Source organism: Panthera pardus, unplaced genomic scaffold (assembly GCF_024362965.1).
Source record: "Panthera pardus isolate Hobbes unplaced genomic scaffold, ASM2436296v1 HiC_scaffold_8, whole genome shotgun sequence".
Classification (NCBI taxonomy): domain Eukaryota; kingdom Metazoa; phylum Chordata; class Mammalia; order Carnivora; family Felidae; genus Panthera; species Panthera pardus.
This window is the reverse complement of record NW_026527013.1, coordinates 45,531,706-45,556,497: the sequence shown is the minus strand read 5'-3', so window position 1 is coordinate 45,556,497 and position 24,792 is coordinate 45,531,706. Positions and strand designations below refer to the sequence as shown.

At 42.5% G+C, this 24,792-nt stretch overlaps 1 protein-coding gene across 2 annotated transcripts in view; it reads left to right on the top strand.

The window, feature by feature from the left end:
* IL5RA (interleukin 5 receptor subunit alpha) overlaps positions 1-24,297 on the top strand; it is a 37,772-nt gene extending 13,475 nt beyond the window's left edge. For both annotated transcript variants that reach the window (XM_019428742.2, XM_019428740.2), the window contains 5 exons: positions 575-720; positions 4,032-4,170; positions 16,322-16,418; positions 17,078-17,162; positions 20,438-24,297. In XM_019428742.2, coding sequence (XP_019284287.1) covers positions 575-720; positions 4,032-4,170; positions 16,322-16,418; positions 17,078-17,162; positions 20,438-20,524 — 554 coding nt within the window. In that variant the 3' untranslated portion in view covers positions 20,525-24,297. The remainder of the gene's footprint in view (positions 1-574; positions 721-4,031; positions 4,171-16,321; positions 16,419-17,077; positions 17,163-20,437) is intronic.
* The last annotated feature ends 495 nt before the right edge of the window (positions 24,298-24,792 follow it).

Genomic DNA, 24,792 nt, shown 5'->3' with positions numbered 1-24,792 from the left:
TCTACCCACATCACAAGGCTATGAGATAATCAGGTGATAACTCAGGAGAAAGAACTCTACAACTGTTAGACAAATGTGGCCCATTCTTTTCATGCAGAGAAAATTGAACCTTACCACTCCATTCCCGCCCCCCCCCCAAAACCGAAACGAGACAAAATGAAACAAAACTGAAGCTCAGAATGAGGAGATTCTTACCCAGAGCCACACACCTGCTTAGTAGAGGCAGTGCTTTGTGGAAGCTCCAAGGTTTCTCTCTAGGGTCAGGTTTACCTAGTTTGGTCCAGCTTGAGGAACAGGGATGGTGCGATGGGTCTTGGAATGAGCTGAAGCGGAAAGGGACTCAACCCTTCAATGTGATTTGGAATAGGAATCCTTTAAGATTAGAGGCAGGATCTCTTCAGTACTATAACTATGAGAGTCATCTGTGAGCCACTGGGGTCCTATGATTTGGAGATCAGTTAATTAAAACCTGAAAGTAGATCCTTGAGAAGATTGTATCTCAGAAATGCCTTGGGAAGTTTGAGTGGATTGGATTGATCAGCCTAGATCACTGACGTTTTATTCTCTAACCTAGATCGCATTAATCCTCCAGTGAATGTCACAGCAGAGATTGAAGGAACCTGTCTTTCAATTCAGTGGGAAAAACCAGTTTCTGCCTTTCCAATTCACTGCTTTGAATATGAAGTGAAAATTTACAACACAAGGAAAAATTATTTCCAGGTAATTCTTCGGATCGTTCCAATATTTGATAGTAGCATTCTCTTAGAAACACTGTAAAAATTATATTCAGTAACAGCTGTGGTTACAGCTTGGAACTAACAAGGTCAAAGGTAACGTGTCTACCCAAGTTTTGTAAAAATAAACCACGCTTTACTGGCTTTTGGTCTTGAAAGGACATACTTTTGGTTCAAAATAACACAAAGGATCACATAAAAACACAGTAACACTATTTTTTGGTGCAAATATGAAAAGTTGCAGCCACTATGGAAAACAGTATGGAGGTTTCTCAAACAATCAAAAAGAAGATCATCGTGTGATGCAACAATTCCACTTCTTGGTTTATATCCAAAAGAATTATAAGTAGGGTCTCAAAGAGAAATTTGTACATCCCTGTTCATAGACCATTATTCACAAGAGCCAAAAGGAGGAAACAACCCAGCTGTCCACTGATAGATGATGAATGGATAAACCAACTGTGGTGTATACATACAGGGCTCTGTTGTTCTGCCTTAACAAGGAAGGGGATCATGACACACGCTACGACCCGGATGAACCTTGAGGACACTACGTTAAGTGAAATAAACCAGCCACCAAAAGACAAATACTGTGGGACTGCACTTATATGAGATACCAAGAGTAGTCAAACCCAGAGAGACAGAGAGTAGAATGATGGTTTCCAGGAACTGGGAGGAGGGGCCACGGGGGAGCTGTTGTTTAACAAGTAGAGTTTCGGTGTTGCAGGATTAAAGCGTGCCGGAGAGCGGGTGCACAGCAGTGCGAATGTGCTCATCACTCCCGAGCTGTACACATAGTTAAGATGATAAATTTTCCGTTTTATGTATCTCACCACAACTGAGATATACTCATAAGCACTAATGGACAAAGAGTTCAAGAGACAAGAACTGAGAGGAAAGCCAGCATTTATGAAACATCAACTATGTGTCAACCTTTATTATGCTAATTTATTCCCTCCTTCCAGGAACTGCATTAAGTAATTATCATCCCCATTACACAGGAAAGTGAGGCAGAGAGAGATTAAGCCACTTGCCCAAAGTCACCGAGCTGGCAAAGCTGTAGGGAAGTTGGGATTACAACTCATGTCTCAGTGACAGTAGGCAAAGCAAATTCAATTCCATCCAATCTGATTCAACAAATATTTACCCACTGGTTTCTGGGCGGGAGTTAAAAAGATAAGATACTGTCTCTGCCATCAAGGGGCCTAGTCTAATGGACACACTCACCACCTCAGAGGAAGGGCCAATACGGGTCCAAAGGAGGGGGTGGGCAAAGCAACCAGTTAGGGCCCCCACTGAGAAGAACTGAGTGAAATCATGAAGGATGGGTAGTTTGTAGCCAGTGCTTCCCAAAATACCAATGCTAAAAGACCTTCTTTTTTTTAATTTGTAATTCCTAATTTTTAATTAGATTTCTAATTTAATTTTGAATTGTTTCTTTTGGAAAATAGCTTAAAAATGAAATGCTAGGGAAATCAAATATGCCCAGAGACACGCCCATTCATGGGCTAGAATGCTGTGGCAATGTCACATTGCTACAAAGGCCCCTAAATTGTTGTCTCTATTCCTGTGTTTACCTCACTGAGGATCAGTAATAAACAGCTCCTGACCCACACCAATCTGCCAACCACACTCTAAGTGGCAGGGGGTCTAGGCAGAAGGCATAACTCAAAGGCTTAAAAGAGCATGGTTCCTTCAGCCAAGTGGCAGTAAATGAATTGGCCTAGACATAAAGCCAACATTGGAATAGTAACTCTAGATTCCACACTGTGACTTCTCCCAGAATGACTGGAATTTTGGGGGGGGTGGGGGGGAAGGAGTGGTTTCTCTTTTTAAAGCCATTGCCATAGGTGCTGAAAGCCATTGAAGAGTTTTATTCATTCAGAACTCTGGCCACATCTGCAAAATCAAAGAATAATTTTGGTAGCAGCATGAAATCTGGATGCAGGTGGAGGGGCCATGTGGAGACAGGAACATTGGGTTAATGGCTATGGCAATTGTCCAAGCGAAACACGACAAGATAAATCAGGCAGTGGTCATGAGGCAGGGTGAACAAAGGAGAAACACACACAGAAGAATGTAAGATATAGGTGTCATGGGCACATCTCTGGTTTGGGGCCCAAAGGATTAGCTGAGTGGTGTGAACACTGACCAGGAGAGAGAATATCAGAGACAGTCTCATTTGTGAGACAATAGCCTTGTTTCAACACCAGACTATGTAACTCTAAGTTGTCTGTAGCAAACCAGCATTTACTAATACCAAACACATATTATTATATTGAACCAATATTGCTGTTTTTGCTCATCAAAAGTGGGTTGAATATTGGCAGTTTTCATAGGATTCAACCTAGTACATCTTTAAACTTGGAATTACAAGGGCAATTCCATTTAATTCAATAATCCATGCTTAGGTGCTGTTACGCCTACTTTACAGATGAGAAAACAGAGGCTCAGAGAAGTCAAGGAAGTTGTCCAGCAGGTAGTTTGGGGTATAGGATTCAAACCCAGCCTTTCCTAGATTCAATGACTCTGCTCTTTCCTTTTCCCTATGCTCCAGTTGTTTGAGATCTTCCTGCACATCAGGGATCAGGAGTTTTTTTTGTTTTTTGGTTTTTTTTTTTTGGTAAAGAGCCAGATATTTTAGGCTTAGCAGGCCATATGGTTTCTGTAACAGTTACTCAGCTCTACCATTGTGGAACAAAAGCAGCCATAGATAATACATAAATAGGCATGGGTGTGTTCCAGTAAAACTTTATTTGCGGACACTGAAATTTCAGTTTCGTGTGTCATGAAATACTCTTTTTGATATTTTTCAATCATTTAGAGACGTATAAACCATTCTTAGCCTGCAGGCCCTACAAAAACAGACAGCAGGCCATACCGGCCCCCACATTGTAGTTTGCTGATACCTGCTGAATAAGATGGAAACCAACGGATATTGTTTACTAACTTGGCTACAGAATATGGAAGGACAAGATGAGGGGGATTATGCGTTCTACTATAGGCCACCCCAGTCTTTTAATTTGGAAACCTTAAACAGACCCAGGTAAATCATCCAGAACTTACCAATGACTTTTTATTCATTTTGATTACAAGATCACTTTCCCTTGAAGGATAACTGTGACACATCTCTACTGAAGCATTCTAGAATAAACTCAGCAATGCGGGTCCTGTTGATTTTAAAAGGGTCACATAAAAGCGAGTCAGATTACTTATGTATGGCCTTCTTTTCTGGTAACTGGCATTTCTTAAATTTTGTGTCCAGAGAGTCTTATAATGCTATTTTTCTCCATTCAGACAGAAAAACTGATGACGAATGCATTCATCTCAATAATTGATGATATTTCTAAGTATTCCGTTCAAGTGAGAGCCACCGTGAGTTCTGTGTGCAGACAGATGGGGTTTTGGAGCGAGTGGAGTCAACCTATATACGTGGGTAAGTATCTTCTGTTTATTTTAAAGCAAGTGACCTTCCTCATGGTTAAAGCAGATGATCCTGGAAAGTGTACACATTCACTTAGCGATCTAAACTTCCTGATCTTCTGTCAGTCTACTGCCTTTTTGACCAGAGACAGATTTACCATTAAGTCAACAAAGCTTACATGTTCAAGCATCTTGCTAGCATAAGCCTTGCTAAAGCTCCATACCACTCCCCCTCGCCTTGTTTTTGGATTATCTGATTCTACTTTTATCCTTTTTTTTTTTTAAATAATTAAGCTTTCTGAGATAATTGTAGATTCACATGTAGTTGCGAGATATTATACAGAGAGAACTCATGTGTCTTTCATCCACTTTACCCCAAGGGTAGCAGCCTACAAAACTACAGTACAAGATCACAACCAGAATTATCATTGGTAATGACCACTGATCTTATTTGGATTTCATCAATTTTATATGCACGCTTTTGTGTATTGAGCACTATGCAATTCTACCCCATTTGCAGGTTTATGCATCCATTGCAAGGATCCCTTCTGTTGCCCCTTTACAAACACAATCTCTGTTGCGCGTCTCTATTCCTAACCCCTGCCAACTACTAATCTAAGCTCCATCTCTACATTTTTCCCACAGCTAATTTTGATTTCATATTTTTGTTTCTTTGCTTAAAGAAAGTTCCAAAATTGAAGCAACTCAGGGCCTGCAAAATCTGGACTCATTCCTGGGCCTTTAGCATAACAGACACAGGGGACCAGAAGGGTTGGGTGTAGCCTGGACTTCTGTGTTCTGCAGCTCTTTTCCTTTAGGACTAAAATCGCTAGTTTATTCTGCAAGAAGATCACCGTATCTGTCTGTGGCGTCTGTGAAGGGTAATGAAGTACTCCATGGATGCTCTGGAAGTGAGGGCACATTCCCATGCTTACTCAGCTCCAGATGGCAATCCCATGACCTAGAGATGTGGCCTTGCAGCTTGAAGATAGAAAATTCACAGCCTGTTTCTTACCACCTGGGTGTCCTGGGTATCCATAGACTTTTTAGGACAGAAGTGGACAGTTGAAAAACAACTAATAGATCTCTTGTGTGTACTGCAACCATGTAGTCTGAGGATGTGGACATACGTGGTTAAGTGCTGTGTAAGATCTACAAGAATGTAGAACAGCGGAAGGAACTCTGGAACCTTGGTCAGATAGGTCAGGTTTAACACCCAGCTTTGGCACATACTGACCTCATAGCCTTGGACAAATCACTTCTCTCTGACTTTGCATGGGTTCCCAGGACAAAGAAGATAATATACACCTCACCCGCCTCCCAGGGTACTATGAAATTAAAAGCCGATGGCCTCAGATAACATTTATTGATGGCGGTTTCCCAAACCCTGCTAAATGCTTTACATGAGTTACCTGCGTTAACCGTATCAACAGCACTAACTTGTAGATGAGAAAATGGTTTTGGAAAGTTTAGGCAATTTGTTTAACTCTGCATGTGCGAGTGGCAGATATGGGATTCAAACTGAGGCTGACACAACGTAGGGCCCAAACTCTTAGCGGTATGCCTTGGCGTGGCAGGATTCTGCAAGCTGCAAGGTGTTGAACAAATTACACAATTATGAGATCCTGGGACCTATCTTTGTGGTTAGGGAGGGTCAAGCATGTGAATGTTACCTCTCACTCTTCCTATAGGCTATTCAATGATCATTTGAAGAGCATCCTTAAGGAGACCTTTCTTCCAGGCCTATTGTAAAACTTTCCATTTAATTCATTCACTTAGGCTAATGGGTGGCTCTTTAGGAAAATCCTGGGCAGTGACCCATTAGGCTCTGTGGATGTGAGTCAGGTTAGAGCACCTCAGGTAGGTTTCCATGGAAGACTGGGAGACATGAAGAGAGGCCTGAGAATTTCAGAGTTACTCTGAGTCTTCAGTGGGGCTGGCCCTGCGGAGCTGCAGAGTTTGTTAAGGGGAACTGCACCTCCTGCACTTGTATTTCACCCAATCAGCACAGCCTTATGGGATGGCCCCCAAAATCACCCCACAGGGCTCAGCAGGAGCCTTCCTGGGAAGAGGTGCAACAAAGGAGGTAAAAGGAACCAAGACTGGGCCAACTGCACCCACTTCCTAATTCTGCCAAGGCCAGTCTTCCCTCCCCACCCTCCTCCCGAGGTTGATGCCCCAACCTGCTCAACAGACCCGACACACACAGGACCCCCCTCAACACTGCTGCTTCTGCACAAAGAAAATTCACTTTGCTCACCAAGAGCAAAACAAACAGAAGAAACATTTATGAGCCCCAGGAAACTTTTAACAAGATTATTCATTTTATCAAAAACTTGTGATCAAAGCTTAATTTTCATTACTTGCATTTGGACAAATTAAAAAAAACTGGTGTATGTTATTCCCCAGGGGCACATAACTTGGGCCCAAATTATTGAGATTTCGGAGTTTGAGATTTTTTTTTTTTTAATGCCGTCCAAGGATTTCAAATGAACGTGGTGGAAACCAAGGTAGAAACCCAGGGTAAGACACCAGTTCTGCTTTCTGAGTGTTTGAATTGTGTAGTTCAGGTCAGTGTTGACGGTGGGCAGTTTAGAACTTAGAGACTAAGCAAAGACGAATCAGGAAATTTAGGTTTTAGTCATGGCTCTGCCAGTGTCTAGCTCTAGGACCCTAACTAGAGATGGCAAAAGACAACTCCTCACAAGCCGGGTGATCTGAGCAGACTTCGAGGGTGGTGTTACACGTAGGTGTCTCAGGAGTGACGATCTCCTGTCACCGCTGCAGGGCACAGAGTGGTGAGGAGTGTGCCTGGGTTTTGCCACCCCTAATGAGTCGCTCATGCCTAACCTCTGTGCGTCCCCGTTTCCTGGCCTGTAAGATGTCTATGCTGCACCCCCAAGGTTCTTCTACACTCCCTCAGCCCACCACAAAAATGCTGAGAGTGAAATTGTGATCCATAATTACAGTTTATTTTGAGCTTGTTTTTAATTTATTATTCACTCTCCACTTTAGAGCTCTCCTCCCATTATTATTTCCTAAATAACAGCTTCCTAGTTTGGAACTAGGCTCATTATAATTCCCCCCCAGGTATATGCCTCACTGCCATTATCTATGGCAAATCCCATTTCATTTACTGCCACCCTTTTCATAAGATGAGCTGATTAATATTACCATTCACCTTACAAATCCATCGTTTCTAGAATTTACTCCCCTGCTCAGTTTAGGATCATTAGTGAATTTAATCAATGCAGACTTTCCATTTTCATCAAGATGATTAATAAACACAATAGGAAATCCGGGCCCCTCTGGGACACGTTGCATGGCTCTTCCTTATCCCTTGGGGATGCAACCATAATTATACTTGGCTTGCAGTCTATCAGGCAGTTTTGCCGCTACATTCGTTTCCTTTAGACAACCTTCCTCCTCTCCTACCTTGTGTGTATGGCACCTGGAGCCCTCCCCTTCCATTTTCACTTGGCAGCCCGACTCCAATATCACCTCTTTCACAGGTATTATTAACTCCATCTCTTTTAAGGAAATGGGAAGCCAGAGATATTAAATAAATCAGTAATTATCAAACAGCCCAGAAGTGGCTATTAATAGCTAATTGTCTCAAAGAAGTGACATATTGGTCAATCAGTGAAGTGGAATACATTCCATTCACTCATTAACCCATGATGGCCCAAGGTTTTTAAATAGCGAGACACAGGAAAGGTAAGTCTTGACTGAGAAAAGGAGGGCAGAGGAGACCAGACGGCGGGTCTTGCTTGGGTTGGCAAGGTCCCTGGATGGCCAAGAAGTACAGGGGATAGTGGTGAGGGGGTAGAGCCAGCAAGTGCCCCAAACCTAAGCCCCAGATGGGCCCTCCTGTGCTAGAATTCCCAGCACATGAAACCTGTTTGTTTTCGAATGGAAATAGCCATAGCGGTTTCGTTTTATCAGTGCTCGTTATCAACTGCTCTTCCTCCACTTGGCCTCTCCATCTTATCTTGAGAGCTGACTTCCCACTTTTCACACCTCTTTCTTTCTCCTTTTTAAAACTTTCTCTCAACTTCCGGATTCTTATCTCTGCCGTCTCCTGTTTACTAAAACCTCTTCTATCCTGACCCTGCTCTACTGAAGCCTTCCATGTCCTGCAGTCCAGTCCATCATCTTTCTCCTCCTCCATTCTCCATGAAGCTCACAAGCCATGCATGAAAAAAGCAATGAAAATAAAATTCCCTTCAGCTATATCCTTACTTGTGGAAAAGAGTGTTTGCTAGGTGAGTCCACCCTGCATTAATTCCCAGTCGTGTCACTGTTAAAAGCTTAGTCCTTCTGAGACCTGCTTATCAGAGACAGGTCTTAACCCCAATCACAGACATTGCCCTGGAAACCAGCGATTGGGCTTTGCCCCATCTCAATGTAAGCCCTATCTGAAGGCTGGGATCTATGCCATGACAATACCAGGTACCAATTAAAATGTTTTTCTTTTTTTTTTTTTTTTTTTTTTTTATTTTAAGATTCTTTAGGCTTGAGACATGTAGTGTTTGTACCTCCGGGAGTAGAGCAAAGTTTCCCACAGTCCTCAAGATGGTCAAGGCTGAGAGGACGCTTGTTGCCTTCAGAGGCATCGCTTTCTACAAGATGAGTTAGAGGAAATCCTGGCCTTAGCTTTCCTGTCACAATATGGGGCAGTGGTGGGGGGGAATGGTTCTTCAGGCCACATGACCCAGCCTTCAGCCTGAAAATAGGTTGGGCCAGAATATCAGGGATGTGTTTGAGAGTTTGGGTTGAGATGGAAGCAAGGTTCCCACAGGCAACTCTTGTTGTCTTTGTCCTTCGACTTGGCTTTAACAGCCTGTGAATATGTGAGGACACACCTACATGGACCCAGGTCACCTGGATCCAAGGCCGAGGTCAAGTCCTGCAGCCCCACCCTCAGCCCTGGACACCTCCTGCACTCTCTCCTCCTTTATTTTCTGTTTTGTCACCACACACTTTCTAAATTCTCACACTGTGGTGAAACAAAGAGAAAACTAGCAATGGGAAACAGGAAGAAGAAACACAGCAGAGGTGCCAAATTAGGTGGCCCTTGGCCTGTGGAAAAAAAAAATTGCAAATGCTAAAATTTTCATGGGGAAGAGACTAATACAGACAAAACTGATTTAAAAAAAATAGTTGACTTAACCTGAAAAACCCAGTCGGGCTCACCTGAGGCTGAGAGAACTTATGGGGATTTGGGGTTTTCTTTGCAAATCGGGGATTTCAAGTTGGTAAACATGGTAGTCTGTCCAGTCAACTGTGTCCTTCAATCCAGGCTCCTGTGGTTTCAAACGCTGGCAGTCCCACCATTTGCTCTCAGTGGGTGGGTGGGCAGGACCACCTCCCCCTTGGATGATCCCTGTGGTCTGAAGGAGGGATAGAGGGAAGCTTTTAGATTCTGTCCCCAACTGTCAGGAGCAGGCACTTTCTACTGTGTTTTCAAGGAGGGCCACCTCTAGTGGTGCCCACACTGCCCTTCCATGCATGAATCCCACCCCACGATGGGGCCATCAGATGGGACAACAGCTCAGAGGAAGGAGAGACTATTGTTGAGCCAGGTACTTTGCTAGGCCTGTTCTTGTGTGTGCTATCTTGTGTATTCTTACAAACAAAGAATTTTCCTAATCACATGGATTTACAGATTATGTGAGAAAAGATGCAGAGAAGTTAAAGAAATGCCCCCAGTGACAGAGGGCCTGGAACCAAGCCACATGATTGGTTCCTCACCCTATTCTTTCTGCCATGCTTTATCATCCCATAGGTCATGGTGCTAGCTGGGGAAACTGAGGCAGGAAGATGGGCAGTGGGGCTGTGGTTTCTGAAAGGGTGATGCTCGTCCAGCTTATGACCGAGTTGTAAATAGTTTCATGTTAACCTAGATCCCTGAGAGTTAGAAGCCTAGATGCCTTATGTGCCTATTTCTCTGGTATCTCGATTATTTGGTGTGTTCCTTTCCCCTCCAGGGATGAGCTTATTATTCCGCATTTTGAAGATTCTGACAGCACTTGAGTCTTAGTCTTGCTTTGATGATTTAGGGAAATCATCTTGATTCTTCAGATCTCATATAAACATGTCTAACGATTGTAACTAGTATTTGTGAAGTACCTACTATGTACTAGCACTGGGCCAAGGACTTTGCCTCTACCAACTCATTCAGTCCTTATCCCCATTTTACAAAGCAGGCAGTGGATACTGGAGAGGACATCCTGCTCAAGGTCACCTCAGTAGCAAATAACAGAACCAGGATTACACCTCTTCACCCCCTCATTTCTTGTTTTTATGTGATGAGCGCAGCCAGCTTTCAATGGGACTTGCTAGAAGGTTAACGAAACAGACTCCGCAGCCCCTTACAGGAACCACAGTTCCGGGGTGCTTGGGAGTGCTGTGCGGAAAGCCTGTGAAACAGAGAATAATAACCATAATTTCTCTATTCTCCTTCAAGTCTAGTCCTATGAGGGGTAACGCAGATGAACAGTACTGCAGCGATCTAGCAGAGTACTGCAGTGTTTAGAGGATCCTAAACACATAGATTTGCACACATGCATATGGTCTCCATTTCCTGTCCCTATTTTAGCTCACTAAACCAGGTAAAGCCACAGTCTTTTTTCCCCCTCTTTTTTCTCCCTAAACCAGGCAGCACCACAGTCCCCTTGACAGCTGCCTGGGAAAACTCACCCACCTAAAAGGTTTGCTTTGGTCTTTTGCTTGCATTGGGAGCCAGTCACCTGGTTTGGGGTGCTCCTTCATGGTGATGCCACAGCTTCTCCCTGCAATTAGTGGCAAGCCACAGGCAGCTTCATAGGCTAATGCATGGGCATCCTCCACATTACCTGGCATCTGTTGGTGCTACTTGCTTTCTCCCAGAACCAGTCGGTGTCATGATCCAAGAGCAGGACTGCCTCACTGGAAGGGTCCCATCAATTTACTCATTAGCTCTTTTCCCTTGAAACCTATTGTTGAGTCTAAAGTCATACTCAAAATCAGTGTGGAAGCAGTGAACGTAGTACTTGTATGGACACTTTAAGGTGGAGCAAGCCCCCAAACCAAACTGACCCTCTTAGGAGTTATTAACATGAACTACACAGATGACAGAATTCTATAGCAAGAGGCACTGCAGCACCAGGAGGGAAGCCATTTGACAAAGCTCCCAAGGCAGCTAGAGGCAGATTATGGGATGAAGTCAGGTTTAGTGCCTACGTTTTTCTTCCCTTTGGGTTGCCACCATGCCATCTCAGCCCCACCCCACACACTCCCGGGTCACAGAACAGCAGAATTTTCAACTGCTGGCTTATTCTCAGGGTCAGATGGTTGAGATGTTCGAAATGATAGAAGCCAAGGCCACCAGAAACCAGAGGGCGGAGTTCCTGAATGCTCTCAGTTGACAATGTCAGAAGAGCATCCAGGAATGAGGTGGATGGTCTGGAGGGCTTCTCCTCCTTAGAAGGACAGGCCTTGTGACTTCCTCTTTCTAAAACATCTTTGCATAACTAAATAGCAGTGCCCTTCAGTGTTTTGAAAAGAAACATCTGTGGCTTCCGTTTTAGGGTCAGAAAGGCATTCTCCTTGAGTCAGAGAAAAGATTCAAGTTATCTGGAAACCCTTTTTCTTAAGAAAATTTCCAAGGCGAGAGACCCCAGAATTCAAATTAACAGTACCTTCAGGGGCCTCCCAACTTGTACAGTATTAAAATTTCTTTTTTATGATTTTGACCCAAAGGATTTATACTGTCTTTGGGACCTGTTGCCTTTTTTCTACCTTCAGTGAAATCAGAGTAGATGCTAACTTTAATTCATTTATTTATATAATGTACTCAAGGTTTTCACATTAATAATTAAACAGTAGATAATCCACAAGTAGTTTCCATTTGGCGGTGAGTATGTGAAAGCTTTTTCTTGTACTAATTTTACCCGCCTATTTATGTTTTCTTCACGGTAAAGCTGACCTTGGCTCTGTTCTCTGAGGGTTAGCTCTGTTCTCAGTTGGTGGTTAGGGAGTCGTTCTAAAGCACATCGGGACACTGCAGAAGCCAGGCCAGGAGAAATTAGTAATTTGCCAACTCCCTCCAGGCAGGGACCATGACTTTGCTTCCCACATAGTACCTTGCACGCATCGATAACTTTTTTTGATTGAATCCAATAAAATCTGTTGCCTTTGTATTTTTGCTAATTCAGTGGAAAACTTTGTTTATCAAAGTGAGAACTGAAGTGAATCATCAGGGAATAGTTTAACTGAAAAGATTTTTGTAATCCTGGTCAGAAGTGAACGGTACTATTATCAGCACTTGACATATCAGGGTACAAGGTGTTTCACAATTTGAGACACAAATGGGACCGAGTGTATGACCCTGATAATATTTACAACACCGCTCTTGCTTTCTGTAGGACCCAAACTTTATCTGTCTGTTAAGCCTACTGGTAAAGAGGGTAACTTTTTTTTCTGCTGACCTACCTCTTGCTAAATTTATATTCCGTGTATGACTCTAGAGTTACTGAATATACTGATTAGGGTACGTGAGTAATGGTTAAGAGCATGGAATGGTGGGTTTCAGAAATGGGGAAATGAAGCAGGCAGAATCCCTTATTCAGGGCATCAGATTGGGAAATAAAGCCAGACAGAATTCGACGTGACAGCATTAGTTCATCCCTGTTGCTCTTTACATTAGCTATGAGCAAGTGCAATGAAACTAGGTTTAACAGGGCACTCAGTTACAACCCAGACAACGCAATATTAATCCTAGAACTTTTCAGCGTCTATAGCATCTGGGAAAATAAAAGTTTTGCCTCCTTGAGTATCTCTCTCTCTCTCTCTCATTATTATTTTACTGTGACCAACGCCTCTTTGTAAAATAATACATATAAATACCTAAAAGGTAAAAAAAAAAAAAGTAGTATGGTCATAGGTGTTTAATAAAGTGATTCAGTCCCAACCACAGCCTAGGGAATATCAGGGAGAATGACTCCCTTGCAACGCAGCCCCCTTCTGTTGGACCACAGCCTCCAACTTAGCTTATGTCCAACAGTGGGGACACAACAGTGAAACCGCTTCCCTACAGGGAAGTGGTATCCAGCTGGGAAGATGACTTTCAGGAGATTGCACAATCATAGAGAAATGCTTAGGATGTTTTAAGTGGAGCTCCTGCTTGCACCATGTGTCCTCAGTTTGGGGATGACAGAGAGTGGACCGGGATCCCTGCACCATGGTGATGGGAGCATTACTGTTCAACCAGTCATAGGCTTGGATATGGTCTCTGCCTGCTAGCGGTGTCCTTAGCTGACTGACGCTGTCCTTCTTTGCTCCAGTTTCTCCATTTGCCAAGTAAGGATAGGAGTGCCCATCTGAAAGCATTGTTGTAAGAATTACACTAAATGTATGGTAAGCACCTTGAATTGTTTCTGGTACCTAGGAGCACTCAGAAAAAGGAAAGGAAAGGAAAGGAAAGGAAAGGAAAGGAAAGGAAAGGAAAGGAAAGGAAAGGAAAAGAAAAAATATGTACAGAAAGTAAGCTATTAATTCTGATGACTGCTGGTTTTTAGATTTTATACTTTACAATTTTCAAACCTTCAGCAATACAGACGACTACTCTTCTAAAATCAACTTTGTTAAAGGTAAGTGCGCAGGAAATCACAGTGGCCTGGATGGAGTCAGTGGTATTGGAAAAGGTGCTGATTTGGCAGAGATGTTAAGGGTCATGTATTTCAACTCACTTTGTTTTCTAATTTTTAATTTATTTATTTTTGAGAGAGAAAGAAAGAGAGAGGAGAGCAGGGGCAGGGAAGAGAGACAGAATCCAAAGCAGGCTCCACATTGTCAACATGGAGCCCAACGAGGGGCTTGAACTCACGAACCGTCATGACCTGAGCTGAAACCAAATCGGACGCTTAACTGGCTGAGCCACCCAGGTGCCCCTCAACTTGCTTGTTTTTACAGATGAAGGAAGTGAGCCCCACAAGGGCAACCTCCACAGCAAGCTGAGAATAGGACCCAGGTTTCCATGCTAGGCTAGGATGCATGCATGAGACAAAAGCATGATCTCTTGCCTTTATGAGAGATTAGGATGTGATGGTGTACCAGGAGTCAATGGAGAAAGGAAGCAGGGCTGTAGAAAACAGTAAGAATCAGAGTGACTTCCAAGGATCCCAGTATGGAAACTTGGAAGAATGGGGACCGTCATGGAGAAGTCAGTGAGAGAAGTCCTTCTGATGTGAAGAAGTGCATGAACTTAGTGTGCAACATTGTCAGCTTGGAGAAACATCTAAGTGGGTTTCACCCAAGGGAAGTTTCAAATCTAGAAGCTGAGCTGTGTGTTGGCCCTGGGCCAGGAATAAAGACAAGGGAGAAGAACACGTGGGATTAAACGATGCAGCTGTGCTCAACCAGCTTGCCAGTACTGGAAAAAGAGACTGTCCTGGAAAACACCCACGGGCCCAGGGCTGAGCTGAGAGGGTCAACAGAACCTAAAGAGAGAAGAAGGAAATGCCACCGAGGAAGGGGAGTATTTTGGTCAAAGAACCAAAGACTCGGTTTCAAGGTGGGAGTAATCATCAGGTGTGACATTCAGGAAGGAGGCCAAGCAAAATAAAGTTGGAAAAAGAAACGGAGTGTCTTTTGGATTCAACTAGGAGGCAACCACCCGCAAGTAAACAGTTTCTGAGATGGGGAAATGAAACAGCCTGAATCCCTTATTCAAGAAATTAGGCTGAGAAATAAAGTTGGAAGGTAATTTGATGATAGTTGGGAGCGATGGCAGAGCAAAGATAAAGGACTTATGGCTTATTCAAGATAAAGGCCTCTATGAATATTTGAAAGCAGAAGGGAAGAGATGAAGGAGAGATTAAAGCTTTGGGGAAGTAGAAGATAAACCCCAAATAAGATTTCTCAGGAGGCAAAAAGAGCAAGAGATCAAGGCAAAGTTGGAGTCACTGGCATTAAATCCTCGAGACATTTCTCCCTCTTGATACACTGAATATTTTGAGTTTGAAGTATGTTGGAGCTTTTGGGAGTCTTAGAGTATTTACAAGCACTTCAAAGTTCCACTTAGGCACTTTTCATTTTATAAAAGAAACGATTAATGGCAAACTGAGGGTTGGGACCTGGTTTTCCTGGTGCAGCTTGGTTTGAACACCCCCCGTGCACTTAGCACAGCTGGCATTAAGTCATTACCTGTGTCACTGTTTGCTTAGAGCCTTTCTTCCTTGATGGATCTAAGTAGGAGAAGGGGAGAGCCCACGTGTGTGCTTTTACCCCAGCTCACAGCAACCTATTCAGTGCCAAACACATAATGGGAGTTCTGATAAGTATCTGCTAAACACGTGAAGAAAGGAATGAATTAGTGAGTGGTCTCTCCCACAGAAAGGAAGCATATCAGGGAGGTAATGCAGTTTTTGTCTTATTCTCTAGAAGTGAATCAGGCAGTTTAACAAGTGCATTACCTCTTTAAAAACCATGTGGTTAAGGACCTTGAGTTTTCCTGAAGGCATTTCCAGTACCTTAAAAAATAACCACACACCTCCATGATGTCATCAAAACTGATAGAAGAATCTGTCTTTGCGTGCAGACTGGAAGCAAATCCAATTAGAGAATAAGATGGCATGTGATATATTTATACCTTCTGTACTGACTTAATGGCAATTTTCTTCTACTTTTCTATCTGTGAAGTGGGAATAATGCTAAGGGGTGTTGAGCATAATTAAGACTGCAAAGTACTTCTAGCAGAGTCTGATGCCTTTAGGGTTAACTCTGAGTATTATTCCAGACTTCACTTCCTCTAAAAGTTGAGTTTCTAACTTTGTATATTATTTTGATTGTAATGCAATTACATTATTAAGAGGGCTTATGTTTTGTAGCTTTTCCATCTAAAAAGCATCCTTACTACCCACTAAAAGCTGATAAGCTCCAGGATTCAGGAGTCATTAATACATCAAGTGTAGTCCATAAATATCTGCTGACTACACAATGATTCAATATTAAAAGTGGCTTCATTTCACGCACATGAGAAATCTCCAGCTCAGGATGGCTCAGCTACTTGCCCAGCACCACCCAGCACCTGCAACTCAAACCCAAGCTTTCTGATGCCTGCGTCTAGTCATGTTGCATATTTACAACAGATTCTAGCTCTGATTTCTTTCTTTTTCCCTCAGGAAGTGACGACCAGAAGCCCTCCACAGAATGGTTTCTTATCGTGCTTATGGCGGCCATCTGCTTCATCTTGTTAATTTTCTCCTTCATCTGTAAAACGTTAAGTATCTTTGTATATTTGGGTGTTTCCAATGAGGTCTGAGAATTGAATCTTCACACTTTTGTTGTGTATCCACTAGGGTTCTTGTTATCAGATCAAATTTAAAACGCTTTGGTGTCTTCTTGACAGCATTTCCAAGATGAGTATGGACCACATTAAAAAGGGAGAAACATCCTTAGGGGATTTACAGAAACTGGACAGACCACAACATAGCCCTCAGCCATTACACACCCCTCTTGAATTTCTTGGCAATGTTATTGCCATTATTATAAATGTTATATTCTTTGGGTTGGAAGGCGGCATTTCCAAGAAAAGGAAGAACTCTGCGAGCTGGCACAGTTGGGTAGCGGCCTGCAGCCAGCACTGTATTTAGCAGTGGGGTACCAGGCACTTGCAAATCACCCATTTTCAGAAATTAGGCTTGGAAACAGACCAACATGAAGCACTTACTATTATGTCTTTCTTAGATGATTCAGAAGCCGCATCACAGCCCCAACTAATATTACAACATAAATATTTATAACTCTTGGTCAATAAAGATTTTGAATTTATAGAACAGCAGGTCCCGAGATTAACTAGGTCAATTTGTAGAGTAGATACTGAAAGACAAGCAAGGATACTCTTGTTCACCCAATTTTCTGCTTTACTCTGTCTGCAGAGGTCACTTATGGACCAGGTTGTTTCCACCAGTTCCGGCACCAAAAAGTAGTATTCAAGATTTCTTTGTCATCGTCAGCTCTGAGGTAATGTTGCAGGTTCTTATGAAGGGTCTGATCTGCCCAGGGTTGGGTCTCCGTGGACTGGTTGTCAGGTTACTCGTTTTTCATATTCCAAGGCAGAGTGACTACCTAGGGTGCTAGCCAAATTTATGTCGTTTTGGTCTTTATACCTTTTGGCTCACTGTTGTGTTATGTTCATGACTGCCTGGGAATATTGGGAAGGCCCTGCTCAGTTATAAGTGTCCTAACCAGACTGGAGTTTTTTTCTATCACTGATCTCTTAATTGGGTTTGGGCAATTCCTTCAACCCCATGACTTCTTTTTATGTATAGATGAGATGGTCCAATGTCCTGTTTAGCTCTGATGTTATAAGAATCCATGTTTTTGCGCATGGGTACCCTAATTAATAACATTTTTCGCAGAAATTTGTCCTAGTTCCTTAATACAAAAAACCACAGAGAAGGCAAATGACTTGCCCCAGTATGCATTTCCTTAGGCCCTATTTGCCATTCAGAGCAGTTAGACTTAACTGAATGCCCACTTACCTATGGCTACCCAATTGTTCTAGCATCAGTTCGTGAAGAAAAAAAATCATCCTTTCCCCAGGCAACTGTCTGGGCATCTTTGTTGAAAATCAGTTACCTATATATGTGTGGGTCTACTTCTGGACCACCTATTTGTTTTCATCGATCTGTTTGTCTACCTTTATGCCAACATGGTCTTGATTACTATAGCTGTATTGCAAACCTGGAGATCCAGTAGTGTAAGGCTTCCAAATATGATTTTTTCTCCTAGAGTTATTTTGGTTATTCTAGGTGTTTTGCATTCACATATCAATTTTAGAGCAACTCTATCAATTTTTATCAAAAAAGCTGCTAGGATCTTGATTAGGATTGTGTTATTTTGTAGGTTAATTTGGGGAGATGAGTCTCCTAATCTACAAACATGACATCATCATACAACACAAACATGTAGTATCATCAGCCTGTGTAGGTTTCTTTAATTTCTCTCAGCAATGTTTTGTGATTCTCAGTGTACAGTTATTATACACTTGGTCAAATCTGTCCTTAAATGGAGTGGTTATTCAGATTAGGGGTCAGCAAACTTTCTCTAAAAAGCCAGATAGTAAGTACCTAACAGCCAAATGGTTCATCTCAACCATCCAATGTTGCCATTGACCACAATGAAAGCAGCCAAAGACGATATGCAAATGAATGAGTTTGTCTCTGGCCAGTAAAACTTTATTTACAAAATAGGCAATAAGCCAGATTCTACCCTCAGGCTATAGTTCACAGGCCCTTGACGTAGATACCAAGCTATGTTCTTAACAAATCGAGTTTTCTAATTGAGTGACTCATGGGTGAATAACTGGTGATTGTTTCTAGGACAGTGAAGGGTCAAACACTCACTGAAACGGATCTTTTCAATAAGCTGTGACATTTAGAGTTTTTCAGTTTGGGTGTTTGGAGTTATTATAGACCATAGTAGTTACAAACCTAGTCAAGCGAAGAATTGAGTCAGGCAGAAGAACCACTCTGTTCTTACTTCCATCTTATACTCCTTATCAGGGAATGGGGTTTTGCTTTTGTTTTCCTGAAGAACAGTGGACCCCGGTATGAAACTTTGTTTTGTTTCATCTGAATTTGTCAATCCCTCCTTGCTGTAGCATTCTCATCCCTGATAAACTACATTTGATTTCAGCAGCACACTGAAGTCATTTGTCTTGGCCTCTTAATGGAACATCTTAATGCTGGTATCTCATTTCCCTATAGAGCCCCCCAAAGATTTTCTTTAATATTCTGAGGTTGGTGAAAGAAACTGGCTTACAAGCTCATTGTGGAAGCTTGTGGTGTGTTGTTAATTAAAATCAAGTCATGTGTACCAAATAAATAACAACTTGGGTTTGACAAGCTGGTCTCAAAATAAGCAAAGGATTAATGTCAGAACTTAGCACTGCTAGGCTCCTCTGGACAACTCACTTTCTTCTCATGTTGTAGAGTTCCAAAAAAAAAAAAAAAAAAAGACCAGAGAGACAGAGACAGACAAAGACAGTAAGTGCAACCTAGAAAATGAAGCACTGCCCCATACTGTCAGCCCTCTAGCCTAAATTCTCTACCTGGAAGAATATGTAAACAGTGGCCCAGCTTGTATCTCCAAAGGTGAAGCCCTTCCAACTGACTCTTGGGGCTTTATCCCCAAGGATGATGAGGGGACCCATTAGTGCTATTGGCAAGGACAGTTTTGCATCCCACTAGGACACCTTTGGTGAATGGGAAAGGAAATCTGCTTTTAATTACAACCTGCATCTCTGAGCTTGGTGTGGGTACCCAGGGTCCTGGGATTTGGAGGGTATCTGCCATCCCAGAGCTCTCACTAAGCAAGTTTTTGCTGTCCAGACCCAAGTCAGAGACTGCTTTGTAACATTCAAGAGGCAGACACTGGCAGGGAGAGGTGGGAGGGGCAGAAGTCAGCCTTTCTCAAGCTCAGTTAAAAAATAGAAGGCCTTGCTTCGGATTCTGTGTCTCCCTCTCTCTCTCCCCCTCCCCTGCTCATGCTCCATCTCTCTCTGTCTCAAAAATAAATAAAAACATTAAAAAAAAAATAGAAGGCTTTTTGTATTAAAAAAAAATTGCATCCCATGTTTTAAATTTGTTAGATACCAGTTTCCAGCTGTTCTTTATTTCTACAATGGTAACCAGAGAGGTTTCTTTCCAAAATTAAATAGACTATAAACCCTTAAAGTTCTAGCACATAAGGCAGAGAACACATCTCTTTGTCACTTCATCCTCAATGCAGAGCCCTGTCCAGGATACAGGAAGTATTAAAAATGTGTTGAATGAGTAAACAACGTAGACAAAGACCTCTTGTAGGTGGTTTCTGTCACAAAGTTTCTAATTAACATCTTCATAATAGCCCAAATTAGACAAACACATATCCAAATTTAAGGAGACTACAACAAACCATAAATGGAAAGTGACAGATCTATTCAATGGTGCAGCCCAAGAATATATAATTTAAAATATCACATGATATTACACAGAAAGCAATTTATAAAGCTAGTTACCCATTTGCCTTCATTTACCTGTTAATATAACTTTGTACCTAGAAAAAAAGGCTGAAGAGAAACGATGGGGCTGTGTTTGGGAATTTGATGTTTTCTTTATATTTTCCATATTTTCTTGAGTGAACATTTACCATTTTTATAAGCAAGATACACTTTACAAAACCAATTGTAAAGAAATTTGAGAGAACCAAAAATGTGCTAAAAGACATCTAAGGGAGGATGTTTTGTTTTCCAGAAAACTGTTTCCACTGAAACAGAAATTGAAGTCATAAGTTATGTGGAAGACCCTGGATTTGAGACCCTGGAAGATTCTGTGTTTTGATTGGCACTGCAGCATTCTCGAAATGAACTCACAGTCACATGCCTCAGCGATAAGAAGAACGGGAACTGTTGTTTCTTGGCTAAGAAGAGTTCAGAATTTACTGAACACTCAATTTAGCTGCAAGGCAATACACTCAGACAAATCTTTTAAAAGTGTACATGCCTCATCAAAAACTCCTTGCTCACTCAGGGTGATGGATTAATCTGATCATTCTGCCATGTCTTTTCTCCCCACTCTACAGGGTTCCAACTCCTCACCTGCCAGTCTTTATGATTTACATTACTTACCTCAAACTTTTGTACACAAGTCAGTTTTTAAGGCTGATGTCAACTGGCAGAGCTGGTTTTACAGTTGAATCTGCCAATGGTAATACTCTACTAAAATATCAGGAAGAAAGCATTTTGCACCAGCCTGGAGTTAATTATGAACTTAGATTTGAGATGGTCTTTCCTAAAGCTAGAGCAAGTGGGAGCCATGGTGGGTTGTTGTTGTTTTATAGAATACTTTTTGTCTCAAGTAGTGTGTTGGGGGAGTGGGGGAAGGAGAGGAAGAGAAGCATGATCTCAAGTTCTATAGCTATGATTGAGGAAGCATGATTTGAAGCAAACTCATTAAAAACATGAAGAGCTAATATATCACTCCAAACCAAAACAGAGAACAGGATATTGTTTGAGATTGTATTCTTGAAGACAGCATTGATATTCAAGAACATACTGAGAAAGGCAGAACTGGGTTGGGAAGGGGACTGCTCAATCAAGAATGAACTTTCTGCAAGAGATGCTTGCTTGCAAAGATTTAAGAGCAACTCCTGGGTGCTGTTCAAGTAGTTCTGTATCAGTCCTAGCCTTTTAGGTTCCGAAGACATTCTACAAACATTCCATCAAACATCCCAATCTAGACATCCTCTTGTAGGATGATTTATGCCTCCCAGAGTTGGTTTAGTCAACTGGATTCAATAATGGGGCACACTAAGTACCAAATACTTGCAGAGGGTGCTCTTTTGGTAACCATCAATTGAAACTAGCAGCAGGTTGGACCCAGAACAACAGGCAGAGCAGTAAGACAGCTGTCAGTTGTTGCCTGCTTCCAAGTATTATGGACTGAATGTTTATGCCCATCCCCTTCTAATTCATATTGAAACTATACACCCAGTGTGATGGTATTAGGAAGTGGGGGGTCTTTGAGAGGTGATTAGGTCATGAGGGTAAAGCCCTCATGAATGGGATTAGTGCCCTTTTAAAGAGACCCCAGAGAGTTTTCTGTCCTCTATGTAAAGATACAAGAAGTTGGTATTCTGAAAGCAGTAGGAGGGCTCTCCTGAGAACCCTGCCATGCTGGCACCTTGAACAGAGAATACCAGTCTGCAGGACTGAGAAACAAGTTTGTTATTTATAAGTTACCCAGAGTATGATACTTGGTTGTAGCAGCCTGAACTAAGAGGCCAAGCGTTAGCAACTATGCCAGGTACTTTACACACATCATCTCTAAACCTGAGAAACCCACATTGTTTGTATTACTGCCTCCTTTTACAGGTGCAGTCACTAAGGAAAATGCATAATGAAGGGTTGAATTCCTGGCCCAAGTGATCCCAATAATGCAGAGGGGACTGCTGGAATAAAGTTGGAGTCTGGTTAGCAGTAGGACCTAGAGGGCATAGCCCATGGAGGTGCTGCTGCCATCACTGGCAAAATGTGTGATTACCTGACTTGTACACTATCTCTGTGAATGGTGTTCAAGAACCTGCATTCTTAATGAATATTCTTAGGTTCTGCATTCTGAAACTTGCTAGTGCCTTAGAATCACCTGGAGGCATCATCAAAACAGATTGTTGGGCCCTATCCTCAGTTTGTGATAGAGTAGATCTGGGGTGGGGTAGAAGGTTCTGCATTTCTACCAGGTGATGGGGCACCTGGGTGGCTCAGTCAATTAAGCGGCTGACTTCGGCTTAGGTCACGATCTCGAGATTTGTGAGTTCAAGCCCTGCGTCCGGGCTCTGTGCTGACAGCCTGGAGCCTGCTTCAGATTCTGTGTCTCCTCCTCTCTGCCTCTCCCATGCTTATGCTCTGTCTCTCTCAATAAATAAATGTTTAAAAAAATTTTTTTAAATGTTTAGAAAGTTTCCAGGTGATGCTGATGCTCGTTTCCCAGCCACACATTACAAACAGTAGCACTGGGTATTTCTGATGAATACCAAAATTTGAAAACCAACCGTTGAAGGAATAAGTGATGGAAAAGTCCTGCCCCAAATTGCCCCCTTTTGGGCTTAATGCTCCTTCTCTGATATCTTTCAAACTAGAGCCTGGAAACCTAGGGTTATGCCCACTGCCTCTGCTACGAGGCTGGAAGAGAAGAAGGACGCTGTCCCCAGTTTGGCAGGTTCTTCATTGTTGGGTGTGGTGCTCACTTCAGAGATGTCTCCTTTGACCTTAGTGGCCAGCCATCACTGAGGTACTGAGCCAGTACCACCATCTGACTCTTGGTATGTTTCAAGGGCAACAAAGTGTAGACCACAGTGGACTATGACCTTCCTCTTCCTCACTGCTCAGCTTACGAACTCCTACCCATGTTTTAGAAACCCATATCCCATGTTTCCTTCTCCGTGAAGCCTTCAAAAATAGACTTTTGTTGATCCTGCCCTTGGGTTTTCATTCTGGGCTTTTGCCCCTCTGCTGGAGCTATTACACTGTACTTTATACGATTCACAGTTTGGATGTCTCCCCACTAGACTGTGTGCTTCAGGAGGATGGGGGCTCATGTGCAACTTATCTTATGTGCAGTGTCTAGGAGTATTGGACCCTCTTAAACCCTCTTTCAACCCTGGCACAGTTCCTTGCACATAGTTGGAACTTAGTGATATTTGTCAGAGATCACCAAGGCCTAGAATATCATGGAGAGGAAGATGGGTGTCTAATGAGAACATGATTGGAAATAACCAGGAGACACGTGTGCCTGATCATCTGGCTGGTGTAGCCTAGGTTCCTTTTTGCTGATGATGTGTCTAAGTTGTGACGTATCAAGAGCCGTGTAAAAGAAGTTAGGCTTTGGATGTGGCCTGTTTTGAGTGCTCTGTACAGTTTTCACTAGCCTTGTCAAGACAGATCAGAGTGTGAACGTTCTCTTAACAGTAAATACCCTCGTCAACAGGTTGATTAGACATTGGCACCCAGCTCTTTCCATCTCCCACCAGGACAGGATAGAGGGCCAGCTGTCTTCTAAAAAACCTTTAGTCACACGCTCAGAACAAACGCTGCTCCTCTAAGACATCCTTTCCAGGAAGGATTTTAGTCCAATGTCTTTCTTTGGCAGTTGGAATTCTCTGAGTGCAGCATAGGGAAAGTGCTGGGAAGTCTGGAGGGGAAGTTCAGTGCGCCAACAGCACAACCATCTGAGGCTTATTGAAATGCTTCAAGGCCTCAAGCTATTTATGCAGCCTGGGCAAGAATTCCACATGGGCAAAGAACATCCTGATTAAAAATCCAAACATTTTCATGGTGAGACTTGTATGTGTCAGGACCATCTGTTGGTGGAATTAATAAACCTTAGGTGCTAATCTGTTAAAGAAAAAGTAGGTGTCTAGAAGCGAGAACAGAGAACCAAAAACGATCTTTGGTGGCATGAGGTAAGGTGAAAATCCTAATGACAACAGGACTTCATGTTAACCCAAGGATCTTTGTGACAGTGACTGTGTCATTATTCCTGCTTCCACACCCTGCAAATAAAGTTCCAGGATACAAACTTTTTGAAAGCCTTTTTTTAAAGAATATTATACTGAACTATAAGACAATCATATTTTTTCCAGTATTCTTCTGTTTTAGGTAATATATGAGAATGTAAATTCACTTCAGAATGAGAACTGTTTAACACAGATGATAGTGAATTGTGTAAGTCCACAAATTGAACAGGACTACCTTTCTCATTCCCCCCCCCCCCCCCCTAAATATTCTTGTTCTTTGTACTCAACATTGTCTTTATCTTCTCTCAGCTAGGACCATTACAATGCAACTAAAATCCTGGCCTCCAGGACTGCCTTTCTTAGAAAAACCTACATAAAAGGCACATCACCCTACCTCACCCCCGTCCCAAGTCCTCGGATAATTCCATCACCTTCAAGTTAAAGCTCCTTTCAACGCTGAGTCCCAGGGGGCTCAGCTCCTTACTAGCTCCCCAGTCACAATCCCAAGGAGTGCCCTCCATAACAAACACCATGCTCTCTCTTCCCTCCAACCCTCTCTGTAAGCTTTCTCTTGTGGAAAAAAAAAAAAAAGCCT